This window comes from Lethenteron reissneri, chromosome 16, assembly GCF_015708825.2.
Source record: "Lethenteron reissneri isolate LAM-NWPU_2019-01 chromosome 16, ASM1570882v1, whole genome shotgun sequence".
In the NCBI taxonomy this organism is placed as follows: Eukaryota; Metazoa; Chordata; class Hyperoartia; order Petromyzontiformes; family Petromyzontidae; genus Lethenteron; species Lethenteron reissneri.
The window spans coordinates 6,269,883-6,296,461 of record NC_083794.1 but is presented as its reverse complement, the minus strand read 5'-3'; the positions used below and the strand labels follow the sequence as shown (position 1 = coordinate 6,296,461).

The 26,579-nt window shown below is 49.3% G+C and overlaps 2 protein-coding genes across 2 annotated transcripts in view; one reads left to right on the top strand and one right to left on the bottom strand.

Annotated features, from left to right (window-relative positions):
* The window catches only part of LOC133342887 (UDP-N-acetylglucosamine transferase subunit ALG13 homolog), a 98,664-nt gene extending 92,392 nt beyond the window's left edge, over positions 1-6,272 (bottom strand). Inside the window, exons 1-2 of the mRNA XM_061552255.1 lie at positions 6,227-6,272; positions 4,348-4,723 (exon numbers count right to left, since the gene is read on the bottom strand). The gene's annotated coding sequence lies outside the window, so the exon portion shown is untranslated. The remainder of the gene's footprint in view (positions 1-4,347; positions 4,724-6,226) is intronic.
* A 183-nt stretch (positions 6,273-6,455) lies between these two features.
* LOC133342882 (methionine adenosyltransferase 2 subunit beta-like) lies at positions 6,456-26,579 on the top strand. Its single transcript, XM_061552244.1, has 7 exons — positions 6,456-6,701; positions 13,510-13,704; positions 16,100-16,214; positions 16,788-16,940; positions 18,342-18,535; positions 19,154-19,270; positions 20,837-26,579. Exons 1-7 carry the CDS (start codon positions 6,633-6,635, stop codon positions 21,002-21,004), a joined length of 1,011 nt encoding a protein of 336 aa, XP_061408228.1. The 5' UTR covers positions 6,456-6,632; the 3' UTR covers positions 21,005-26,579.

Below are 26,579 nucleotides of genomic sequence, written 5' to 3'. Positions count from 1 at the left end.
AGTAGCCCAGCGACCTCAACACCTGCCGACACAAGTGGGGGGGGGGGGGGGGGGGGGGTCAACGACGATTCAACAGTGTCGCGGTCAGAGTGCTCCCAGTACCGAACACGTACGGTGTCTTTGAAAGTGCTCGCGTGCGCGTGCCTCTTGGCGATTTTCAGGCGGTGGCGGAAATTCCGCACCACAGTCTCGTCAAGGAACATAAACCGTCACGTGACCTCCGGTCAATCCTCGTAGCAGCAGCAGCGGCTTTTGGTTGGCCATTGAACGGAGACGGTCACCGCAACGCGCCCTTTCGGATGCGCTTCTGCGGCCGCCTGGAACGCTCTTCCTTCCGATAATAGGAAGCCGCTGGAGCTATGCACTTTTAAATCTAGATTGAAAACTCAAATTGATTTTTGTGTTTAGTTGTTGTCCTTGCTCCGCACCACCGATTAGCAAGGTTGGCTACGTACGGCGCAAAAGAAGTTCAACATACGTCCATGCAGTTGTGTCCTCTCAAATATCGTGGCCGGATGTGCAGTGTCCCATATAAAACAGGAGGGATATTTGGCAGGACCTCTAAATATTCAAAATTGCATTAACGAAAAAGAATCACACTCCCAAAGCTCAACATATTAACAGCGTGCAAAGCATTGCTGACGTGCTGTTAGCTGCATCTCCACGCTGCGCGGAAGCGTCGCGTACCAGCGGAGTCCCAGTTCAGCGCCGTGCCGCGCACTAACTACTGCAGCACTGAAATGTGGGTTCCAGAATGGGCTCGTGATTTTTGATGGTTTTAATGGTTGTTTTTTTCGTAACTTTGAACTTGATATATTTGACGACGTAAAGAGGAACGTAGTTAACATTTAATTAACATTGCACGGCTATAAATGGGCTACATGGATATAACGGGGTCTTGATACGAAAATATATTATCCGGTATTTTAAGGTCGAGCTGCACATGTCACGTGTCGTAGTGTGCATACAATGGTGTATGTACAGGGACTCCTCTACTTGCGAAAACGCGACTTACGATAAGAATAAAGCTGTCCGTATGTCCAGTTTCCTGTTCAGACCGAGAGTCGTAATTTTAACCGCCGCGCAATAGATGGTCGTGGTGGCATCTACATTTGCAGAACGTCAAGAACCAGTGGCATCTACATCTGCAGAACGTGAAGAACCAGTGGCATCTACATCTGCAGAACGTGAAGAACCAGTGGCATCTACATCTACAGAACGTGAAGAACCAGTGGCATCTACATCTGCAGAACATGAAGAACCAGTGGCATCTACATCTGCAGAATGTGAAGAACCAGTGGCATCTACATCTACAGAACGTAAAGAACCAGTGGCATCTACATCTGCAGAATGTGAAGAACCAGTGGCATCTACATCTGCAGAACGTGAAGAACCAGTGGCATCTACATCTGCAGAACGTAATGAACCGTGGCATCTACATCTGCAGAACGTAAAGAACCAGTGGCATCTACATCTGCAGAACGTGAAGAACCAGTGGCATCTACATCTACAGAACGTGAAGAACCAGTGGCATCTACATCTACAGAACGTGAAGAACCAGTGGCATCTACATCTGCAGAACGTGAAGAACCAGTGGTATCTACATCTGCAGAACATGAAGAACCAGTGGCATCTCCATCTACAGAACGTGAAGAACCAGTAGCATCTACATCTCAGAACGTGAAGACCAGTGGCATCTACATCTGCAGAATGTGAAGAACCAGTGGCATCTACATCTACAGAACGTCAAGAAACCAGTGGCGTCTACATCTCCAGAACGTGAAGAACCAGTGGCATCTACACTACAGGAGATTATGCAACTTTTAAAGCCATTCCCTGTCTATGTACATGCCGTACAACACGTTTGAAATCGAAAGGTAAAGTTGGACTTACGAACAGACCTCTGGACTCTAACTCGTTCGTCCCCGTACAGTCGAACTTATTTCGCCCCGTACGTACCGAACCCTGATGTGGAACTTACGTGCGTGGCTCCATCAGAAGAGACAGTCTCAATCACTCATCGAAGGACGTGGTGCCACAGTGACGAGACGCTTCCCAGAGCCCCACTCATGCCGCCTGCGTGGACCAGGCACCATTCTTACACGGCGAGTCTCCACCACTGTCTCTTCTTGACAAAATGCCTCTCCCTCCCCATCTTTGCATGACAATACGTGAATCTCATAGCTATACTATTTGGTTCTTTCGGTAAAGGTCACGTAGGTAAAACATAAAATAAAAATAAGAGATGAACTAAATAAAAAGTAAATTAAATTACGACGTTTCGATTGGAACACAAGCAATCATCAGGTGTGAAATCACAGAAAATGTTTTTTCTAGCTGTAATTTTCACACCTGATGATGATTGCTTGTGTTCACATCGAAACGTCGTGATTTGATTTACTTTATTAACGTATTCTTATTTCTATTTTTATCTCTTTATTTTATTTTTTACCCACGTGACTTTACCGAAAGAACCAAAGAGTATGAATCCTTGCAGTCACGAAAACTTCAAATCTAGAAACATCTCATAATGTCAACCCACACGGTGTACTCCCTGTTTTGTACAGGGAAATTTGAGTTTTCAGGTCCGTATTAGGCGTGCAGCCGTTTCAATATGGGCAAAAATAAGATAAGGTAGGGCACTGACTAGGATTGACAGCTAAGGGGCCGTCCATAAATGACGTCACGCACCTAGGGGGGGTCAGACATTTGTGACGAGGGGGGGGGGGGGGTGAAATGTGACGTCACATAAAAATGCGCAACTTTAAAAAATATAGACAACACGTTCTACTTAATTAGACTTTTATGTTTTCTCCTACAACATCAAAATGTAGCGCCACATGAACTACGCACTACAATGACAATAGTTTAAAGCGATTTTAAGCATGTTTTATTTTTTTGGGGGGGGGGGGGGGCAGAGCTTTGTGACGTCATATTTGAGGGGGGGTCTGACTTTTGTGACGTCGTGTGACGAAGTGGGGGTGGGGGGGGGTCAAAACTCGTCCAAAATCGCAGTGACGTCATTTATGGACGGCCCCTAATGACGTCTTCACTCTCACGACGACATGCCTCGTAACCACCACGTGGCGCTTACCTACACCTGACAGGCCTTGTTCAATCCACTGCTGGATTCAGGGTCTTCCCCATTAGGTGTGTGTGTGTGGGGGTTATTTGAGTATACTTCACCACGCTGGTCAAGGAGGGCTGGCGAAGGTGACGAACATACACGTGGAAGCCTTAGACGTATAGTAAACAACAACGTTGCTTGAAGTGTAATCGACTACTCTAAACGCTTATGAGCAACGTAAAAAACTTACACAATGAGACTTTCCACAAGACCAACATACAATCATGGTAGGGTAATAAGTATAACCCGTAAAAAACAAAGTTTTTCACTCTAATCCTTTATATGCGTGGCGGCTAGAGTCCTCTACATCCTCTGGCTTGAGATGGCTGCCACCTATGGGTCAGATGATTGTCTGCCAGCATTAAACAATTGGTAATTAAATATTTATTGTTTTCCCTAAACAGTGTAAATTTTGGAAAAAAATTTTCACGAACATTAATTGTCTCGCACAACGAGTCTGTGTGCAAAATGTCAGCTCGATTGATCACGGGAGTGGGTTAAAAAACGACCGAAAGGTTTGCACGGTCGTACGCAAGCACGCAAGCAAGCAAGCAAGCAAGCGAACTTAATATAAAGGATTTAATAAAGGATACGTGTTACAGGGATGTATCGATGACAAACTCGCGAATCTGAGTTGGATTTCGGGCCACGGTCATATATCCGGAACCGGTCCTTGTGTTTAGCGTACCCATGGACCAGCGTGGTGAAGTATAGTCAAACAATCCTCCCATGACCGACACAGCACGAACATGTGTTCATCCGGCCAGAGGATGTACAAAGGGCAGTCAATGTCTACAATGATCGTCACTGTCTTCTTGGTTCTTTCGGTAAAGTCACGTAGAATGGAAATAATAAAAATAAAACATAATAAAATAATTCTCACGACGTTTCGGCCACAACGCAAGCAGCCGTCCGCAGGTGGAGAACAGGTCTGTCGAGGAGACAGAGTCTGAATGATTAATGTTTTATTTTTATTATTTTGTTATTATTTCCATTCTACGTGATGACTTTACCGAAAGAACCAAGAAGATGAATCCCTGCAGTCACGAAAGCTTTAAATCGAAAGATCATCACTGCGTTACAAAGGATGGCAGTATAACAGTGTGTGAGTTACCTGTGTTGTGAAACAGCACGTACGTCTCTCACACAACAACAACAACCGCCATTCGCCACTAGGTGGCGGTGACGTCACCACGACGCTTGTGCCAGGCCAAGTGCACCTTGAGGCTGCCACGTGAAGTTGTCGAACGCCCGCTGGCAGGAGGTCACGGGGTAGACCCAGCAGGTGCCACGGGTCGACTGACCGAGATGACCGAGATGACTGGCTGATGCACCACCTGTGCCCCCCTACTGTGCCAACTTGCTGTGCTTTAGCCACATACAGACAACAACAACCGCCATTCGCCACTAAGTGGCGGTGACGTCACCACGACGCTTGTGCCAGGCCATGTGCACCTTGAGGCTGCCACCTGAAGTGTCGAACGCCCGCTGGCAGGAGGAGGTCACGGGGCAGACCCAGCAGGTGCCACGGGTCGACTGACCGAGATGACCGAGATGACCGGCTGATGCACCACCTGTGCCCCCCTACTGTGCCAACTTGCTGGGACAGTACACGCACACACACAGAGGGGGCTCTTAAAACACTGCCGTGGGATTACGACGAGTCTGGCAACCTTCTTAGTCTCGACATTGTGTCTTTGTATAAAGGGTAAACAAATAAAACCGATCTGTTGTTGGCGGTTCCACGACTCCTCTACCGCCTTCTTCTAAACGCTTCCGTGTCACACGCAGAGGGCAGCAGCAGAGAGGGTCGTGGTGGTGGTGGTCGTGGTGGTGGTGGGGGTGGTGGTGGTCGTGGTGGGGGTGGTGGTGGTGGTCGTGGTGGGGGTGGTGGTGGTGGTGGTGGTCGTGGTGGGGGTGGTGGTGGTCGTGGTGGTGGTGGTGGGCCACATTTTTCGTGGCGTTTCCGAAGTGAAATTCGTGGCCGTTTGGTGCCCCCTGCCACAATCCCGGGGCGTTGCAGCGGAGTTCTCAAAGTTGCCGGTCACAAAATCGACCCAACACCACCACCCACCACGGTCACCACCACCGTCACCACCACCACCAACACCACCACCACCGTCACCACCACCAACACCACCACCGTCACCACCACCACCAACACCACCACCGTCGCCACCACCAACACCACCACCGTCGCCACCACCATCACCACCAACACCACCACCACCGTCACCACCACCAACACCACCACCACCACCACACCACCACCGTCGCCACCACCAACACCACCACCGTCACCACCACCAACACCACCACCGTCACCACCACCACCAACACACCACCACCAACACCACCACCGTCGCCACCACCATCACCACCAACACCACCACCACCGTCACCACCACCAACACCACCACCACCACCAACACCACCACCGTCGCCACCACCATCACCACCAACACCACCACCGTCACCACCAACCACCACCATCACCACCACCAACACCAACCACCACCGCCGTCACCACCACCACCGTCACCACCACCACAGTCACTACCACCATCAACACCGCCAGACACCACCGTCACCACCATCACCACCACCACCAACACCACCGCCACCACCACCACCGTCACCACCACCACCAACACCGCCAGACACCACTGTGGGTCGTGTCCACCGTGGGTCGTGATATAGATATTTTTTGCCCGTATTGAAACGGCTACACGCCGTATGGACTTGGAAACTACATTTCCCTCTACAAGAATACGGGTAGATCGTGTAGGTTGACAGCTACGATCACTACAACTGTGATCACTACAGTTATAATCACGACAGCTATGATCACTACGGCTATGCGTACGAAAGTCAGAATAAACAAACTACGCTTGGCATAGACACCCAATAATCCATCACAAACACTTATGACAATGCACAAACAGTACGGCACAAACACAAAAAAAACATTTTTTTTATCCAAAATATTTTTAAAAATCCATAGGCACCCATAAGTTACCGCACATATTTTAAATATAACATCCTGTCCAACATAAACATTTATTTTTATATATTTTTAAAGGCCTCTCACTCCATTACCCAGTGCAGCGTTTGACGTTTAAAGGACCTCAAAACGTCAACATCGTTCACTTCCGGGTTACCACTGCCCCGTTTGCATTCCGTACAACGCACAAGGCACCGGCACGCTCAGCGGCTCTCCGATTGGTCCTCGCGCTCGCGCGTCAGCCAATCGGGAAGCGCGATCATCGCGCGAGGCACTCGCGGCGGACCAATCAGAGTCGCGCGCGGCCGAAGCGGTCTATGGAAATTGAACGCCACCCATACCACCACCACACCACCACCACCACGGGCTGTTGTTGTTTGTTGTTGTCGCGATCGAGGCAACGTTTTCGGGTTTAAATTTACATTTTTAAAACCGTGGTGGTGGAAAAGATTAAGAATCCTTGTTATCTAAACCATCACACGCACGCGGAGAGAAAGAGAGATGCAGTCGTACGGGCTGGAGAGAGGCCTCAACATTCGCTACAGCCCCGGTCACGTTGAACTATGCAAGGTGAGGCTTGTAGCACAGAGTCTGTACCAGGTGAGGCTTGTAACACAGAGTGTGTACCAGGTGAGACTTGTAGCACAGAGTGTGTACCAGGTGAGGCTTGTAGCACAGAGTGTGTACCAGGTGAGGCTTGTAGCACAGAGTCTGTGCTATGTGAGGCTTGTAGCACAGAGTCTGTACCAGGTGAGGCTTGTGGCACAGAGTGTGTACTAGGTGAGGCTTGTAGCACAGAGTGTGTACCAGGTGAGGGTTGTGGCACAGAGTCTGTACCAGGTGAGGCTTGTAGCACAGAGTGTGTACCAGGTGAGACTTGTAGCACAGAGTGTGTACCAGGTGAGGCTTGTGGCACAGAGTGTGTACCAGGTGAGGCTTGTAGCACAGAGTCAAGGTGAGGCTTGTAGCACAGAGTGTGTACCAGGTGAGACTTGTAGCACAGAGTGTGTACCAGGTGAGGCTTGTAGCACAGAGTCTGTACCAGGTGAGGCTTGTAGCACAGAGTGTGTACCAGATGAGGCTTGTAGCACAGAGTGTGTACCAGATGAGGCTTGTAGCACAGAGTGTGTACCAGGTGAGGCTTGTAGCACAGAGTGTGTACCAGGTGAGGCTTGTAGCACAGAGGTCTGTACCAGGTGAGGTTTGTAGCACAGAGTGTGTACCAGGTGAGGTTTGTAGCACAGAGTCTGTACCAGGTGAGGCTTGTGGCACAGAGTCTGTACCAGGTGAGGCTTGTGGCACAGAGTCTGTACCAGGTGAGGTTTGTAGCACAGAGTGTGTACCAGGTGAGGCTTGTGGCACAGAGTCTGTACCAGGTGAGGCTTGTGGCACAGAGTGTGTACCAGGTGAGGTTTGTAACAGAGTGTGTACCAGATGAGGCTTGTGGCACAGAGTCTGTACCAGGTGAGGCTTGTAGCACAGAGTGTGTACCAGGTGAGGCTTGTAGCACAGAGTGTGTACCAGGTGAGACTTGTAGCACAGAGTGTGTACCAGGTGAGGTTTGTAGCACAGAGTGTGTACCAGGTGAGGCTTGTGGCACAGAGTGTGTACCAGGTGAGGCTTGTAGCACAGAGTGTGTACCAGGTGAGACTTGTAGCACAGAGTGTGTACCAGGTGAGGTTTGTAGCACAGAGTGTGTACCAGGTGAGGCTTGTGGCACAGAGTCTGTACCAGGTGAGACTTGTAGCACAGACTCTGTACCAGGTGAGACTTGTAACACAGAGTCTGTACTAGGTGAGGCTTGTAACACAGAGTCTGTACCAGGTGAGGTTTGTAGCACAGAGTGTGTACCAGGTGAGGTTTGTAGCACAGAGTGTGTACCAGGTGAGGTTTGTAGCACAGAGTCTGTACCAGGTGAGACTTGTGGCACAGAGTCTGTACCAGGTGAGGCTTGTAGCACAGAGTCTGTACCAGGTGAGGTTTGTAGCACAGAGTCTGTACCAGGTGAGACTTGTGGCACAGAGTGTGTACCAGGTGAGGTTTGTGGCACAGAGTGTGTACCAGGTGAGGTTTGTGGCACAGAGTGTGTACCAGGTGAGGCTTGTGGCACAGAGTGTGTACCAGGTGAGGCTTGTGGCACAGAGTCTGTACCAGGTGAGGCTTGTAGCACAGAGTGTGTACCAGGTGAGGCTTGTAGCACAGAGTGTGTACCAGGTGAGGCTTGTAGCACAGAGTCTGTACCAGGTGAGGTTTGTGGCACAGAGTCTGTATCAGGTGAGGCTTGTGGCACAGAGTCTGTACCAGGTGAGGCTTGTGGCACAGAGTCTGTACCAGGTGAGGCTTGTAGCACAGAGTCTGTACCAGGTGAGGCTTGTGGCACAGAGTCAAGGTGAGGCTTGTGGCACAGAGTCTGTACCAGGTGAGGTTTGTGGCACAGAGTCTGTACCAGGTGAGGCTTGTGGCACAGAGTCTGTACCAGGTGAGGCTTGTGGCACAGAGTCTGTACCAGGTGAGGCTTGTAGCACAGAGTCTGTACCAGGTGAGGCTTGTGGCACAGAGTCTGTACCAGGTGAGGTTTGTGGTACAGAGTCTGTACCAGGTGAGGTTTGTAGCACAGAGTCTGTACCAGGTGAGGTTTGTAGCACAGAGTCTGTACCAGGTGAGGCTTGTGGCACAGAGTCTGTACCAGGTGAGGCTTGTGGCACAGACTCTGTACCAGGTGAGGCTTGTAACACAGAGTGTGTACCAGGTGAGGCTTGTGGCACAGAGTGTGTACCAGGTGAGGCTTGTGGCACAGAGTGTGTACCAGGTGAGGCTTGTGGCACAGAGTGTGTACCAGGTGAGGCTTGTGGCACAGAGTGTGGGCCAGGTGAGGTTTGTAGCACAGAGTCTGTACCAGGTGAGGTTTGTGGCACAGAGTCTGTGTACAAGGTGAGGCTTGTGGTACAGAGTCTGTACCAGGTGAGGCTTGTGGTACAGAGTCTGTACCAGGTGAGGTTTGTAACACAGAGTCTGTACCAGGTGAGGCTTGTGGCACAGAGTCTGTACCAGGTGAGGTTTGTAGCACAGAGTCAAGGTGAGGCTTGTAGCACAGAGTGTGTACCAGGTGAGGCTTGTAGCTAACGACACTTGCCCCAGACAGCCTGTTCATGCTACGCAGGGAGATTCGTTGGCTTTGCCTTGCAGTGCACGCCCGCAATCGTGCCCCCCACGATATTTAACGCCGTGTAACTCTTAATTCAACGCAATTCGTTACTAAATGCTGGCCATACTCGGGATTAATGTTTTAGATGCCGCAGCTTGTCCGCTTGCTGTGGGTGATTTGACGTTTTCCGTGTTGGGTTCAGTTACAAGACGCTTCCACGCCCTCCTAATTGACACGACTAACAGTGCTGTTTGTAACTGGCACAATATCTTCACACAGCGCAGCTTGAATGGTTATAAAGTTGAATTATTATTCATTCATATATGAATACTGTATATGTCGTGCGTTCGGCTTTTGCCAAATGTGTCCGTGTGTGTTGGGATTTTTCCGCATTGTAGGTAGCCCACCGTGCTTAATGGACAAGATTTAAAGCATTTGACGTCCCATAAATAGATGATTTTTTGCTGGCTGTTATGAATTCACGATCCTGTTGGGTCACTGTGAGTTGATGTTCATCGTGTTCGGGGTGAATACGATGTCTTCACTGTGTTCAGTAACACGTGTTTATGTTACTGCTCATATTTTAACATCGATACGTTTAAAAAAAAAACCTAAATAGGATATCACCTCTACGTGAAGTTTAAGAGTGTATTTTATTGCATTTACTATTCTATACATCACGTTATAATTGACCGCATGTTGTATTATTTAACGGTTAGCTTTCGTTGTCATTGCGATAATTGCACAGGACACAACTGTTAGCCCATACGGTTTACTTCGTAATCGTATTCGTTGTACAGGGAAGTTGAGTTTTCAATACGGGTAAAAGAATGCCCTCTCTTTGTGTGTCTCCCTTGTAATGGGACTTTGTAGAATTAACGTTGAGATTTATAAGTGGCACGGCGTGACCAATAAGGTCTAAATTGGTCTGTAATAAGTAGCACTGATAAGGGGTTGACAGGTATGAGTACAGGTGTTCCTGTTTGTATCATATCGGTGGTGTAAAACGTTTACAGTTGTGTACGTTTAGTTGTCACCTCTAGTGTTGGCAGAACACGGGGGTGTTCGAGGCAGAAGTAAAGTTTGTGTTGCTACAGACTCTTGTGTAGCTCAAGAGAAGCCGACCCATTGCAAGCGAGACATCTGCCTGTCGAATACACGTGCAATGCTGGCTGAGCATGCGATGTATTTCATGGCATGGGTATGGTTTGGTAAGCCACTTGAAAGTCCATACTTGAACGTGACATGAAATAATCATGGACGTTTCGATTTAAAGCTTTCTTGACTGCAGGGATTCATCTTCTTGGTTCTTTCGGTAAAGTCACGTAGAAGGGAAGTAATAAAATAATAAAAATAAAACATAATAAAAAATAATTCTCAAGACGGTTCGGCCACAACGCAAGCAGCCGTCCTCAGGTGAAAACCAGGTCTGTCGGGGAGACAGCGTCACCTGAGGACGGCTGCTTGCGTTGTGGCCGAAACGTCGTGAGAATTATTTTTTATTATGTTTTATTTTATTATTTTATTACTTCCCTTCTACGTGACTTTACCGAAAGAACCAAGAAGATGAATCGTGGACGTGTTCAGGAAGCAGGTTGTGACGGGTGGGGCACGCGCACAGGATATGGAGGTGGTTGTGAGGTTACTGAGACTGGCATTGCAGTGACTCATACGTCCGGTTTGTAAGTAATAAGACATTTAAAAGCAGAACTAAGACAGGGCAAACGTTGTTAGGATCTGGCAGAAGGAAGAACAATCGGCGTGTGTCGTGGTGTCTACGGCATTGCGTGCGCGATCTTGATAAATGTGTGTGCCTGTGAAGAGAATGTGGAATGGCCGTGCACTCACAATCGTATTGTTGCGAGTACAAATTCCACTCTGGGGTGAGAGGGCAGCCTTTTAAACCTTCAGAGTCAATAAAACGTCAGCAGTAATTTTCATGTCAGTTGTCTCTTCCCCAGGATACGAATAAGGAGGTCCCACCGCTTGGCTTTGTACAAGAGTTGGGCATAAAACCACTTGGAATTTTTCGTTTGATCAACACAAAGCAACAATGCAGAGTTCTTCAGCCAGCTGTCATGGGCCATATCTGGCTCAAAAAGGTTGTAGGAGTACCTCCCCCCCCCCACGAAGCTATGATATGCCGAGAGTTACGGCTCACTGAGACCTTAAGGGATAGACATTCATAAAATCAAAAGATAAATAAGAGAGATGAGAGACGACCTGGACGTCTTACACAATTCTATCAAATATGTAACCAAAGATTCGTCCCAATTTCCTAGTCCCTACGAGAATTACGCAAGAGGATTGCATACATTTCCATGAGACCAGTGAGTCAGCCATCACTCACGTCCAAAGACAAAGATCTCCCGTATAGCCTGAACAGACTGTTGGGGCAAATGCTGTTAGCGAGGATCTAATAAGGCCGACATGATACATGAGGGGGTGAATGTCCAACACCACGCCTGACCATCCTTGTCTCCCCAGTGGCAATGTTTTCTACACACTGCACCAGGTACTCATTTGAGGCTGAGCCTACCTAGGGGAGGCCCAGGACCGGTTCAGATAGTCACTGGTGTTGGCTGCGAGTGGGAATCGAACTCCAGTCGCTGGGTTCTTGGCATAGCGTGCTAACTGCGACGCTACTGCTCTGCACACACTTTAACAAATACACATACAGAGGTACAGCCATACATCCACATACTATTACAAATACACACCTATACACTCAAAGCACAAACACACACATGCACAATCGAATACAAATACTCGCCCCACACGAACACGCACTGTCACAAATAAACTAAACAGATCCTCCATATAGCCTTTCAAAATACTGTTAGCGAGCACCTATCAAGGCTAGTACATAAATAATAAGAAAACACAAAAACCACTGTCACACATAAAGACATTCCCACTCAAAGTAACACACTCAAACAGTGACATAGATGCCCTCTCACACGCTTTGCACAAATCATTGCACGCAAAATTACACTCGAGTTTAAATTACATGAATAATATAAATATGCGACTTAGGTCACCTTAAGCTCATGGAGCGATGACGTCACGGCAGCCATGTTGCGCAAGTCCTGATGCAACACGGTCGCCATGTTGCGTGAGGATTGTTTTCCTGGCAGCTGATTGGCTGGTGTAACGGGAGTGATGATGTAATCCATAGCAACCACTGACGAGTGTTCAAATTTGCACAGACACTGAGAATTTCACTCCGTGCATATTTTCGGAGCCGATGCAATTCACTGCCTGATAGGTTTTACACAATTTTTTTGCACCCGGGCTCCTGGAGACAGGAGGTAACAGATTAGCAGTGACGTATGAAGACGTGGTGATGTCACAACACCATTTAAATCATAATGTTCTGTACACTTGACACTACGATGTGAAGATATTTCGCGACATCGCATGTGTATGTTAATCTTCCTTCGCACCATACGTAGCCGGCAGTGATTATCGGAGGTGCGGGGGAAGGACAACAAACTAAACCACAAAAAGGCACTCTTAAAGAAATGAGTTTTCAATCTATATGTTTGTTGTGCATAGCTCCAGTGGCGCGCGATGTGGTGACCATCTTTGTTGGATAGCTAGTCAAAAGCATGCCCTGCCAGCAAGCGTTAGATTTACTACGTGACCCGCTGGACAACAACAGCTGAGGAACCCAGCGCAGGTACATGAGGATCAAAATCTTTATTTAGACTATCTGATAAGCTCCGAAGCTCTTCTTTACAGATGTTCAGCATCGGCGGGTTCAAGTTCAAGTTCAAATTCATTTATTAGGTATAGCCCTGTGAGCCATTTGGCTCTTGAATCGGGTGCAACCGCAACAAACAAAAAACAAAAACATGAACAAAAAACATCTTAAAGTGAATATGTGACTAAGTGCAAACAGAATATTCAAGAAAAGACAGCAAAATATTGCAGAAAAAACACCGTACACCAACGCTGTGTGCAAAAATCCCAGTGGGATGCAAGTCAAACAACAACAACAAGAAAGTTACAACAACAAAAAATTATCGGAGTGCAAAATAGAGAAAATGGCAAGCAAGTCACTGCCTCCAACTGCTTAGTGGCATCCTTCATTCCTCGCAGCCCCACACCTGACTATTCCTGACGGGGCACTGATCTGAGGACAAAGCTCTGTCCGGCTTAGCAGCTGACGTCCGGAGCGACGCACGACCGCGCGCGTACGTGTGCGTGTGCGTGTGTCCGTCCCGGCAGGGGGAGGAGAGCGTGCGTGAGCGGCGCGTGCTGGTGACGGGCGCCACGGGCATGCTGGGCCGCGCCGTCCACCAGGAGTTCCTCAACAACGGCTGGCTGCCGCTGGGCACGGGGCTACGCCGGGCTCGCCCGCACCACCTCCCGTTGGACCTGTGCGACGACGCGGCGGTGCGCAACCTCGTCCAGGACTTCAAGGTCCGTCGCCGCACGGTTGCCGAGCACCGAATCCAAAAGGGCCGTGACGCAAAGTGGTTATTCTTAATGGAAGTTATTTTGGGTTGGATGGCGTAAATATAAATGTGTCGCTAACCCAGCACCACCCGATACAACCGATTAGTAAGGTTTGTCAACTTCTTGGTTCTTTCGGTAAAGTCACGTAGAAGGGAAATAATAAATTAATAGAAATAAAACATAATAAAATACAATTCTCACGACGTTTCGGCCACAACGCAAGCAGCCGTCCTCAGGTGAAGAACAGGTCTGTCGGAAAGACAGCGTCTGAATGAACACCACCAAGCTTGGCAGCGTATATTTAAGCTGGGTTAGAGGAGGAGGGCGCCTTGACAAAGGAATTTGCATATCAACAGAGGGATTTAGCATATTTATGGAAAATGCAGATATGGGATTAGTCACTACTTGTGGAATGTGTAGGTGATCGGGGGGGGGGTATCAAAGTCAAAATGTAAGGTTTGTCAAGTAAACAAATTATGGCAATTAGTTACTACTTCAGCACACCATTGTGTTGGAGAGTTAACCCACAACGTTTACAATTTGAGTACGACGTTTCGCTGATAATTACAATGAACTCTTATTATGAATAATATTGGTCGCGAAAACCTACGTGTTAAATTTATAAAGCGGCTAGCAAACGAATGCTGTGATAGTAATGACAGTTCAATAATAATAGTTATTAATACGATACTACTATTATATGTTGTACTAGGAAATGCCCATTGAGCTATATGATCATTATTTATACACTATCACAAATGATAGCTCAATGAAGTGGCTCATTGCGTGGAAATATATCGCAACATATTTTCTATGCATGTTGATTCAAAAACCGGAGGGAGAAAAATCTCCGCAACCAGAAAGAGAGACACTCAAACACCAAATAAACAGCAGGTGTCACGGTCGGGATCGAACCCACGACCTCCTGTATACTAGGCGAGGTAGTTAACATCTCAAACGGCTGTATATCATCATAATATTCAGCCGTATTGTTTGCCTGTAATGGATGGAAGGCCTCCCCGTACTGTGTTGGTCATGGGATTTGTTTTGTCCGCACGTTGCCATGCTGGGCAGAGTGTGGGTTGCTGTGAAGGGGCGAGCCCAGTGGGCCTGGCCAGCTTTCCCTCGCCATGTTGATGTTGGCCCTGGCCAAGGATGGACGTTGGCTTGCTGGGTTCACGTCGTAGTCCACTGTCCACTGCGCCACCGCCGCACCATACCCCCTCGGCAGAGGTCGCAAACGGGTTTTGATTCCTTACCCGTACCCGGCCGCACCAGGGTCGAAAACGGGTACCCGTACCCGGCCGTACCCGTACCCTATCCGCACCCGGCCGGGTACGGGTAGGGTACGGGTATCGGGTACCTGATTGCGACCTCTGGGATGAAGCCATGTTGCAGGCGTGGGTGGGTTGATTCTAGGAACTTGAATTGTAAGAAGAGACAAGACGTTGGGAAATGAGTGACAGTTACTCACCAGTGACTCACGGTCTACCCGTACCCGGCCGCACCAGGGTCGCAAACGGGTACCCGTACCCGTACCCGGCCGGGTACGGGTAGCCGGGTATCGGGTAGGGTACGGGTATCAGGTACCCGGTTGCGACCTCTGCCCCTCGGTTATAGGTAAGCAGATACAAATTACCGTACCGTGTTTCTTGAATTGAGCGAAGTCATAGGAATTTGGGAAAATAGGTGATTGGATGGAGTTACAAAGTCGAGGAATGTAAGGAAAAGGGATTTTTTTTCTCCTACGATATGATGGATTAACACAGAATCAATGGGAGTAAACATTGTGGTAGAATGAGCTTGTACCATTAGTGAAGGTATCACTGGTAGTGATAAAGAAGGAACTTAACTACGGGAAGAAAGTTATTTGATTTAATCAGTGTGCATAGGAGCATCAGTCAACCAGGCTTGGAGGTGCACACCTGTAAGCCAGCACTTTAAACGCTGGCCTAAAGCCGATCGTGCGGATCCTATTTTGTGCTGTGAGACACTCCGCATGCTCGGCTGCAAGCTGGCAGGGTGGTGGGAATACGGCAAGCGGGAGACGTCACATTAACTGTTAAAAAAAATTAAGGGGGCCAGGGAAGGGCATTAGAAGGGACGAAGACCGATGGTCGAGACCGACGATGGAGTGGCAGCTAAAGGAGGGAAACACGCCCGAGAGGTCGCCCACCGCGGAGATGAAACGACGAGGTCCGCTCACGCGCAGGAGCAAGGTGCATTGTCGCATCACTCGACGGTGAGGGTTGGCGATTCGCCTTCATCCAGCAGTGGATGGATCATGTCCGAGGGTGATGGTGATGATGATGATGATGATACGTACGCGCGCGTGCTCGTGTGTGTGTGTGCGCGGCAGCCTCACGTGGTCGTCCACTGCGCGGCGGAGCGCAGGCCGGACGTGGTGGAGAACGAGCCGCATTCCGCTCACCTCCTCAACGTGGTCGCGTCCGCCACGCTCGCGCGGGAGACCGGTGTGACGTTCACCCACGAGACTCTTCTCACCGCACCCCTACCCCACCCACCCACCCACCCTATAAGCTAAAACTGTCTTTTATTTTACCAGGCAAGGCCCCACTGAGAAGCGACCTGGCTATAACAAATGGTAGCTCAACGAAGTGGCGTATCACCGCGGGGGAATTTATAGCAACCAAATACTCTAAACGCGTGACGTTGATTCTAAATGTGGAGGGAAAAACCGGAGGACCCGGAAAAAAATCCAGGCGACCACGGGGGGAGAGACACCGTAAACTCCAAATAGTGTATACAGCAGGCGTCAGGGTTGGGATCGAACCTACGACCTCCTGCATACCAGGCGAGGTAGTTAATATCTCCTAGCCACCGTGATGATGATGAGAGAGAGAGACGCAAACTCCAAATATACAGCAGGCGTCAAGGTCGGGATCGAACCCACGACCTCCTGCACACCAGGCGAGGTCGTCAACATCTCCTAGCCACCGTGGCAGTCACCTCCTTCACGCTCCGTCGTGTCACCGATAACACTAACGTCTCCACCCCCTCCCGCACCCCGTCTCGTTAACGTGCAGCCCAGGTAGGCGGCTTCCTGATCTACATCAGCACGGACTACGTGTTCGACGGCAGCAGCCCCCCCTACAGCGAGAGCGCCGAGCCACGGCCGCTCAGCGCGTACGGGCGCAGCAAGCTGGAGGGCGAGCAGGCGACGCTGCGCGAACACCCCGGTGTGTGTACCCCCCCCCCCCCCCACCACGCATGAACTCTACCCCGCTCCCCCCCCTCCACCTCCACACGTATCCCTCCCCTTCCCCGTGGCTTCACGCAGCCCCCCACTCGCTTAGTTGTTCGGAGATTCAGCGGCGATTGAACAGGCATGGATCGGAAGGGATCTCGGTGGTGGCAGTTCTGTGATGGTCACTTCCAGGGGTCGATTTTTGTCAGTGTGGAGGTCTCCACCGCTGTGCGAGAGGTCTCAGGGGGTTCTTCGCCCCGTGACTTGATGACCGATAACTTTATCGAGAGAAAAAATGTGGGGAAAAGATTAAAATATATAAATAATAACTTGGCCATTGCATCTTTTATAATTCGCATGGAATGTTGCGTGCAACAATAATTAGGGTTTTTGTGTATGTGATGCAAAGTTTCTTGAGGTTAATGTTTATTTTAAAAAATGCACAGAAATAATGAGTTAGACAATAGAGCTTGAGTTTATTTGATTTGCTACACAGATGGTTCCATTTAGCCAGTTGCCCGACCATTGTACGAGTTTGATCCGTGGTGCTGCGTGAGCACAACAACGACATTAAACAAAAGACAAGAACGTCAACATTGCAGAGAACGACGACAGGGTCCTTAAAGACACAACTAACAAACGAGACGTACAAAACAAACGAGACGTACAGAACAAACGAGAACGTGCTTGCAAGACGTCTCAAAGGTGCTGTTACGACGAACAGTACACGCAGTACAATTTGCACAGATTCTAGAGATGAAGCGGATGTAACTGAGGGTACGGAATGAAAGAAAGTACAAATAAGGAAGACGAAACAAAGGAGACGGGACACGAGACAGTGCGAGCATGAGAACGAACAAGAAAAACAGACGACGCAATGGAAACGGACAATACAATCAAGCCGAACAATTATTGAATCTTCTTGGTTCTTTCGGTAAAAGAATAAAAATAAAACATAATAAAATACAATTCTCACGACGTTTCGGCCACAACGCAAGCAGCCGAAACGTCGTGACAATTGTATTTTATTACGTTTTATTATTTTATTATTTCCATTCTATGTGACGTTACCGAAAGAACCAAGAAGATGAATCCCTGCAGTCACGAAAGCTTTAAATCGAAATTTATTCAATCAATAAGGGACCCAGATTTGCAACGATTAATTGAATGCCCTGCGTGCGTGTGTGCGTGCGTGTGTGCGTGCGTGCGTGTGTGCGTGTGTGCGTGTGTGCGTGTGTGCGTGCGTGTGTGCGTGCGTGCGCGCGTGTGTGCGTGCGTGCATGTGTGCGTGTGTGTCCGTGCGTGCGCGTGTGCGCGTGTGTGCGTGCGTGTGTGCGTGCGTGTGTGCGTGCGTGTGTGCGTGCGTGCGTGTATGCGTGCGTGCACACGGCAGCCGCGGCGGTGCTGCGCGTGCCGGTGCTGTACGGCGCCGTCGAGACCCTGGCGGAGAGCGCCGTGTCCGTGATGTTCGACCGCGTGCAGCACGCCAACAAGTCGGCCGACTTGGAGCACTGGCAGCAGCGCTACCCGACGCACACGCGCGACGTCGCCCTCGTGTGCCGCCAGCTGACCGAGCTGCACCTGCAGGTGCTGGTGGCGTCGCTTCGGTGGGGGTGGGCAGAGGTCGCAACCGGGTACCCGATACCCGTACCCTACCCGATACCCGGCTACCCGTACCCGGCCGGGTACGGGTACGGGTAGTCGTTTGCGACCCTGGTGCGGCCGGGTACGGGTAAGGAATCAAAACCCGTTTGCGACCTCTGGGGGTGGGGGTGTGGGGTGACCAAGGGGAGGGGTGGGGGTGTGGGGTGACCAGGGGATGGCGGAGGGTACAAGATAGGGGGCCAGCGGTGGTGCCAGACTCTACCCCACTGTTCTGACCCCACTGTTCTGACCCCACTGTTCTGGCCTTTGCAGGAAAGTGCATACAAAAATCCACAGAGCTCTTATCTTGTCGATACGTACTTGGGTTGTGAGTTCCCGGGCTGTCTCCAACACGAGTTTGAAGCTTAATTTGTTTTTGATGATTAGACTTTAACGCTAAGCTCATTGACTCGACTTGTGTGTGTGCGATTACGTCAATGATTTTGATGGCAGGTGTACGACGGCCTGTTTTGCCGTTAACGTTTTCTTTTACAGATTGTCGCCAGCCACCTCGCCGCTTTAACTGACCGATCCTCCTGCTTTATGTGCCCATTGCTGCAGGACCCCGCCGCCATCAGGGGCATTTACCACTGGTCGGGGAATGAAAAGATGACTAAGTACGAGATGGCGTGTGCCATGGCCGATGCCTTCAATCTGCCGAGCAGCCACCTGAGACCGGTAAGAAGCGTGACTTTGAGCGTGCCTGTTGGGGGGAGGGGGAAAACTAAATCCGTTCCAATCGCGTTCTTCGTGACGCAGAGGGTGTTGTGTCTCCTGGCAAGTAAGGACGTGGTCGAAACGGAGAGTATGGAGGCTGCACAATAACAAGGGCAGCCGAGTAGGACAGCTTGGGATGTATCTCCCTTTACGCTTGGGATCCTTCGATAAGCTGCTTTAGTATTCTTAGGTTTTTTCGGTAAAGTCACGTAGGTAAAACATCAAAATTAATAAAAATAAAATAAAATAAAAATCACGACGTTTCGGAGGCAACACAAGTCTCCGTCATCAGGTGGGACCGTCACAGCCGGATTAGCTGCATCAAGTGCGGCTAATCCGGCTGTGACGGTCCCACCTGATGACGGAGACTTGTATTGCCTCCGAAACGTCGTGATTTTAGTTTAATTTTATTTTAATTAATTTTGATGTTTTACCTACGTGACTTTACCGAAAAAACCTAAGAATATGAATCCTTGCAGTCTCGAAAGCTTCAAATCTAGAATTAAAAGCTGCTTTAGGTTGGCATTTAACACTGAATTGTGTGTATCCTCAACTTGATCTGGTGTAGGAAAATAATAGATCACGACGTTTCGATCGCAACACAAGCAATCGTCATCAGGTGGGACAACCACAGCAAGAAAGAACTGCTGAAGTAAGCGATAGATCTGCCGTGGCACGAGGTGGCCTATATAACCTCGTGCCACGCCAGATCTCTCGTCTGTGGTTGCCCCACCTGATGACGATTTGCTTGTGTTGCGATCGAAACGTCGTGATCTATTATTTTTTCACCTACGTGACTTTACCGAAAGAACCAAAGAGTATGGATTCCTGCAGTCACGAAAGCTTCAAATCAAGATTGATCTGGTGTAACCTAGGCAACTTACAGTGGCCAATAGTTCTATAATACACTGGTTGTTACTAGTGATGATTATTAGTGGTAGTGTTATTCACTTACCTTGTGCCTTAGTGCGGGCACGACAACTTTGGGCATCCAGCACATTCTCCCCTTTATTGATGTATAGCCTAAAATGGGAATTATTACATTGCGATTTTGTAAAAACAACATGTGCTCGCACATGTTAATTTCCGTTAAATATACAACAACAGACGCCATTCGCCACTAAGTGGCGGTGACGTCACCACGGCGCTTGTGCCAGGCTACGTGCACTTTAAGGCCACGTGAAGTGTCGGAACGCCCCTCTGGCAGAAAGTCGCGGGACAGACGCAGGTGCCATGGGTTGACTGAGATAAAATATCAACCTTATTTGTCGTTCATATAATGACACGCATGCATGTGTAAAATCCGACCGAATTAAAAGCATCTGCTTGCGGAAGCAACTTAACTCAAAGTGATTGAAAGTGATCGATGAGGTTCTGATAGAAGTTGAGCTCGGGGCGGGGTAGGGCGACCGCGATGCACCCCGTAATACGGGCGCGGATCTTTCTCCGCGCGCGCCACCTGGCAGCGGCGAGAGCGTGAGCGCGTGAACGCCCCCGTGAGCCCTACCGTGCCCCGTCGACCCGCAGGTGGAGGAGCCTCCGTCCGGGGCGTCCCGTCCGCACAACGCTCAGCTCGACACGTCTCTGCTCGAGAGCCTGGGCGTTGGGCAGCGCACGCCGTTCCGCCAGGGCATCCACGAGTGCCTGTGGCCGTTCCTGGACGACAATCGGTGGCGCCAGACGGTCTTCCACTGAGGCCCGGGCACCGGCGGGACAGCGCGCCGTGGGTCTCTGGCGCATGGCTGTCTAGGCATGTAACGATTTACCCACCCCCACCCCCTGCTCCGCACGCCGGCGATTCCATAGGTTGTCACGATTCAGGGTTTCACGATTCGATTTAGGAATCTTCCTCTGTTATCCCGCTTGTACATTTGTACCGCACTGTCTCTCCCGTGTTCTTTATCAGGTTCGTTAGGTCTCGTCCATGCCATTAAGCCGAAGGTAACTTTTTTGTTCTTCATAATTTGTGTAAATACGATGAAACCGGCTCTTCCACGCAAGATTTCAATGTGTGTAGCATGAACGTAATGTAGGTATCTTGAACTTCTTTCGCACCGTACGTACCCGATCGTGCTAATCAGAGGTGTGCAGGATGGACAACAAAATGAACACAAAAAGCAGTTCTAAAGAAATTAGTTTTTCAGCTTTTAATTTAGATATGATTTAAGTTTACCAATTGTTACATGCCTACAACTGACACAGCATATCTATGGAATCGCAGTTAAAAACACATTTAGCATTGTGTGTGTTTGTGGCATGGTCATCTTTGTTTAAAAATGACAATACTTTATCGTCAGCTTCATATCGCTCCTGTCCACTGCTTGAGTAGCGCCTCCTGCATTTGCTCTTTTGTCGCGTGCTGCCCGTTTAGCACTTCACAGACGCGTCTCGCTTAACGAGAGTGATAGGTTCCGCGAAAATTGCCAGTTCAGCGAAAACGCGTTAAAGCGATCACCGTTTTTCCATTGACTCCCATGTTAAAAGCCGAGTTACGTTTCATCCCCCAGAACATTCCACTCTTGAACAACTTTCTTAACGTGAGAAATACGAAATAAAGTAATAAAACATCGAATGTGACACTGAGCACCCATGAATAACCACACAGCGCGTGCAGGGTGCCTGTCCGTAGCGTAGCCCCCCGTCCACTTGCCCCCACCCCTCCCGCCCCTCCCGCCCCACCCGCCCATTACAGTGCCATTACGAAGCCCCCCACATGGGGAATCACGTGGGAAGCACAGCCGGGAAACAGCTGCGGGACGCGGTGCGCATTCGATCGATTCGCTACGTGAACATTTGCTCGTTTTGCGAACAAATGGGTCTCAATTCAAATTTTTCGCACAGCTCGTTGAGCGAGGCACCTGTTTTTGATTTATCTGTCCCAACTTCATCGCAATTTCTATGTTAATTGTTCAGTGTGTGTAGCTCGTACGTCACCAGCTTATTGTATCGCTCATTTACCTCTCCATGTAACACGGTGTTGTTATCCGAGTCCTTGTCGTCTTTTGTTAATAACCAAGTTTGAAATGTTTTGTTTTATAATGTTGGTTTTGCGTTTGAATACATGGTATCTGTACCAACATACCGGATAGTACAGTAACGCAGTACATTATTAATGGATGTACACCGACATAGGTTTGGTAGTGTGGCCAAATTTGCTCGCGCATTTTTTTCTAAAGTAGTAACTCGTTAAGTGTTTTTTTTTTTTAAAAAAAGGACGCGTAGTTCACCGTTGCTCCTTTGTTTCTACTCGCCTGGAGTTATTTGGGGCTTTCAAAGTGTAACTACTGCAATGATGTCCATTAACCAATTCGCCCTGTCAGCGCAGATGATCATTATCAGTAACCGGTCATTCCCTTTCACCCTTCACTCGCCCCCTTGCAGTTATGGATGTTTGTATAAAAGCTAAAAGCTGTACCTCCGTTACAATAAGGGTAGTTTGTGAAAATGCCACGTTGCGTTGGTATACACACACATAGTTGTGGGCATGCTGCACTGATCTGTTGTTGACCTCCCCTAAGCCACCATCAAGTTAGCTGCTGATGCAGAGACAGCACCGGTGACGAGATGTCAGGCCCCACACCATCGCCCCCCTCTGTAACTTTCCGACCATTGTTCCCTACAGCCCCTTGTCAATGCACTGCTGGAGGAAGGCCTCCCCCACACCATGTCGCTCATGAGGTTTATATGACCACACATCTTCATCTTGGTGAGTCCATATTGGTGAAAGGAGGGGGGCAGAGGGGGGGAGGGCAGGACTGGTTCAAATTGTCGTGACCGACAATTGAACTCGGGTTGCCAGGTTCATAGTGCAGTACGGTATAACCGCTGTACGGCCACTTCCGCGACCATTTAGCACTTATTATCAAAGCTAAGAGGAAGATATCTTTGTGCGGGTTACGTCTAGTTCATTGTCGGTGCTTTACACTCCAAAACTGGGTATGTCTGAAACGCTCGCTTGAGTCTTTTAAACGTTATCGCGCTTACAGCCATCGACAATGGGATTGGCGATTAAGCGAGCACGCTCTGCTCCTGTCAAATGTCGTGTCTGGCACCGTCGCTGCTACAAGCACTCCATAGCATGAGACGCACGTGGCTTGACACTGCGCTGATGATACTGTGTCTGAACACTGGGAGCCCAGCGCGTGCGCATGCTGTTTGGCAGTTTCGGTGCGTTTGATTTATTTACAAGAATTGCAGTTTTTTTGTTGTGAGCGCGCCATGGTAAAACCTGCCCAGCGCTGCGACGTTCACACACACAGACATTGCACACAGGAAGATGGATAAAATAGGTCATTTGAAATGCTGTTGGGGAAATGAAGGAATAGACGGGTAAGTCGAAGTTAGACTGGATATGTCTTTCTTTTGTAAAGGAACAAGAAAGAAACCCTTGATGTGTTACCGCTGCACGGGTCTTGACATTCACCAACTCGTGTTCAGGATGGCTGTTGTTATCAGAGCCGCCCAGGCGGAGAGAGGGTTGAGTGGGCACGTGGGGCAACGTTCCCTGGGCCTCACAAGAGAGGGCCCTCTATCAGGGGCCTGGGATTTTGAATAAAGGAGCTCCCCGCGTGGCATTCTGCCCGGGGCCGTCAGCCCCAGGCCTCCGGGAGCCTGCGGGTAGCCCTGGTTGTTGGAGCAGGTCAAGTGAGTTGCGTGACGTTTTCCAGTTTTGTGCACGGGTGTTGGTTCCAACAATACGCACGGGGTTTTGCCGTCTTTGTCTTTCTATTAGGTCCAACACAGCTCTTTAATCCAAGTGTGAACTGGTCGAGAGGGTCGCTTGTTCAATGGGGTCTTCGCTTCTCAATGCCATTTTGAATGTAGGCCCCCATTATTTGCCGCTTACGTGGTTTTTGTTTGTGCGAGAGGTTTCGGCACCGCGGTAGAGATTTTTTGAGCCGGTTTGAGTGAGATGCGAGTGTGCGTCGCGCGGTGCTCCGAAAGTGTTGCCGGATGCGGAGGCGTTTTGAAGCGAGAGTCACTTCGACTCCCAAGCTGTGAAGCCGTTTCGGAAGTTTGCACTTTGTTTCAGCTTTCAAACGACCCTCGATTGCTTTGTTTTCGTGAACACGGGAATATTTGTATTTGTTGCACGAGCAAAGTTGCAGTTGGGTTTTTCAAGAGCGCGGCGTTCGTTCGTTCGTTCCTCAAAGGTGTGTTACGTTATCAACACTTTGTTCACAAATGTTGAGTGGGATTGGTTCGGTTTAAAGTGCACGCGCCATTTGTGGCGCGACCGGCGGTGTTAACGGTACAGCAAAGCGACGGTCCATTTATAGATACCCCACGAAAAAACGAAACTTTTTGTATCTTACCAGGTCAGGCGTCACTGCGCTCCTCCACAGCTCTTTTTTAGAAGCGACCTGGTCACAAATGATAGCTCAACGGAAGCGGCTTATCAACGCATAGCAGCCAAATACTTTGAACGCACGTTTCTAAATGTGGAGTGGAAAAACCGGAGGACCCGGAGAAATATCCACGCACCCGCGGTGCGAGAGACACGCAAACTCCAAATATACAAGGCAGCGTCAGGTTCAGGATCTAAGCCACGACCTCCTGCATTGCCAGGCGAGACAGACATCAGTTGCAGGGGAAAACTACCGGTACGTTTAATTTCAAAGCCTCTCCACATCTCTCACAAAATTCGATGCACTTATGAAATCGTTCATGAACTCGTCCCCCCGATGCACTTTGTCCAACCGTAGCCGGCGTGATGTTGCCGACATCATTCGATGATGCTTCTTACGCCGAGGCCATCAACGGTGCCTTGTGACCAGCCCCACCGTGTCCTGCACGAGACCAGCCGGGGTCGTTTGAAATCAGTGGGGGTGTCTATACGTTGATCGCCGTGTAATATGTTGACATTAAAAAGCAAACGTCAACTGGGCTGCTGTTAAATTGTTGTTAGGACGTCAGCAATGGAATGGCCAGTGCGGAAGATGGCAAGGGATTGTTACTCTTTTAAGACGTTGCAAATGTCGACGTGTTCGGGCGCCTACGGACCGGTGTGTTGAAGTTGTAAACTGCTTTGTGTGGCAGCCCCCCTCCATTCGGTCGTGTTTACATGAATGAAAAAGTGTTACCCTACAACTGCTTTGTTCGACATTGTTTCTCTCCTCCATCTGTTACAACAACGCTTGCTCTCTGTGATCTTCTGCGCGGACAGCGTGAACGTCAATGCCCTCCTACAGCTTGATCGATGTGTTCGGTGGGGAACGGCAAATCATTACCAATTTATTTACGTGATTACACAGCGAAGTACTGAACTTGTAATCGACAATTTGTAAATAGAACGTTGTGTTTATGTAAAAAAACATTTTTGTGTGCCAGATTTGCCTGGCACTTATCCGATTCAATTGGCACCCACGTGGTTTTCCACCCCATTTGCGTGTGGATTGATATTTTTGTATCGATTTCCAAACCTGTCAACTCGTACGGTTTACCCGTATTCTTGTGCAGGGAAATTGAGTAACATTTTTTTCTCCCTTGTCGGATGAACGTTTTGAGATTTTCTATAAGGGGCACGGGGTGACCAATAAGGTCTGAATTGGTCTGTAATAATATGGTCGGGCACTGATAAGGGGTTGACAGGTTTGGAGATCTTCTGGAGCTGCTGTCACAGCAGTCGAGGTCTTCCACGGCATTCCGAAACACCGGTGTGCGCGCATTTCGTGGGCCTGCGCGTGCGACTTTTGGGGACGCAGTTTGCCCCCTGCTTGCTTCCTTCTCAAGACACGGCAGACCCCACTGCGTTGAATGGCACGGAGCTAAATTGTCTGTAGTCAGCACCGAAAACATCTGGCGCGCGCTATTTCACAACGCGCGCACGTCCAAGTAAACCCAATCGATGTTCGGTAATTGGCAGCGTTTGCTTCAAAGTTTTCAAATGTTCCCCAAAACCCGATGGGCCGGGCCAGTTCCTTACGGATGATTCGTGACGGTAATTGCGGTGAATGAATGTATCCGACACGTGGTCATGGTTTGTTTGTTTGTTTTCCCTGCTTCGCTTTTCGCTTTTGAAGTTGCAACCCACCGAGATTGTCCGCGGCTAAGATGAATGTTGTTGCTGCTGCTGCTGCACGTGATCGCGCGGCGGACGCGCTATAAAGGTTTCACGTTACAATCACTCTTGTGGAGCAGAAAGCCCCTGTGTGTGTGCTTTTATTGGTGTGCAAGGAAACACTTCGCACGCACTCGTAATATCATCGGACAATGCACGGACATTTTTATATGTTTAAAAACAACAACAGTATGACACGTTGCTAATATG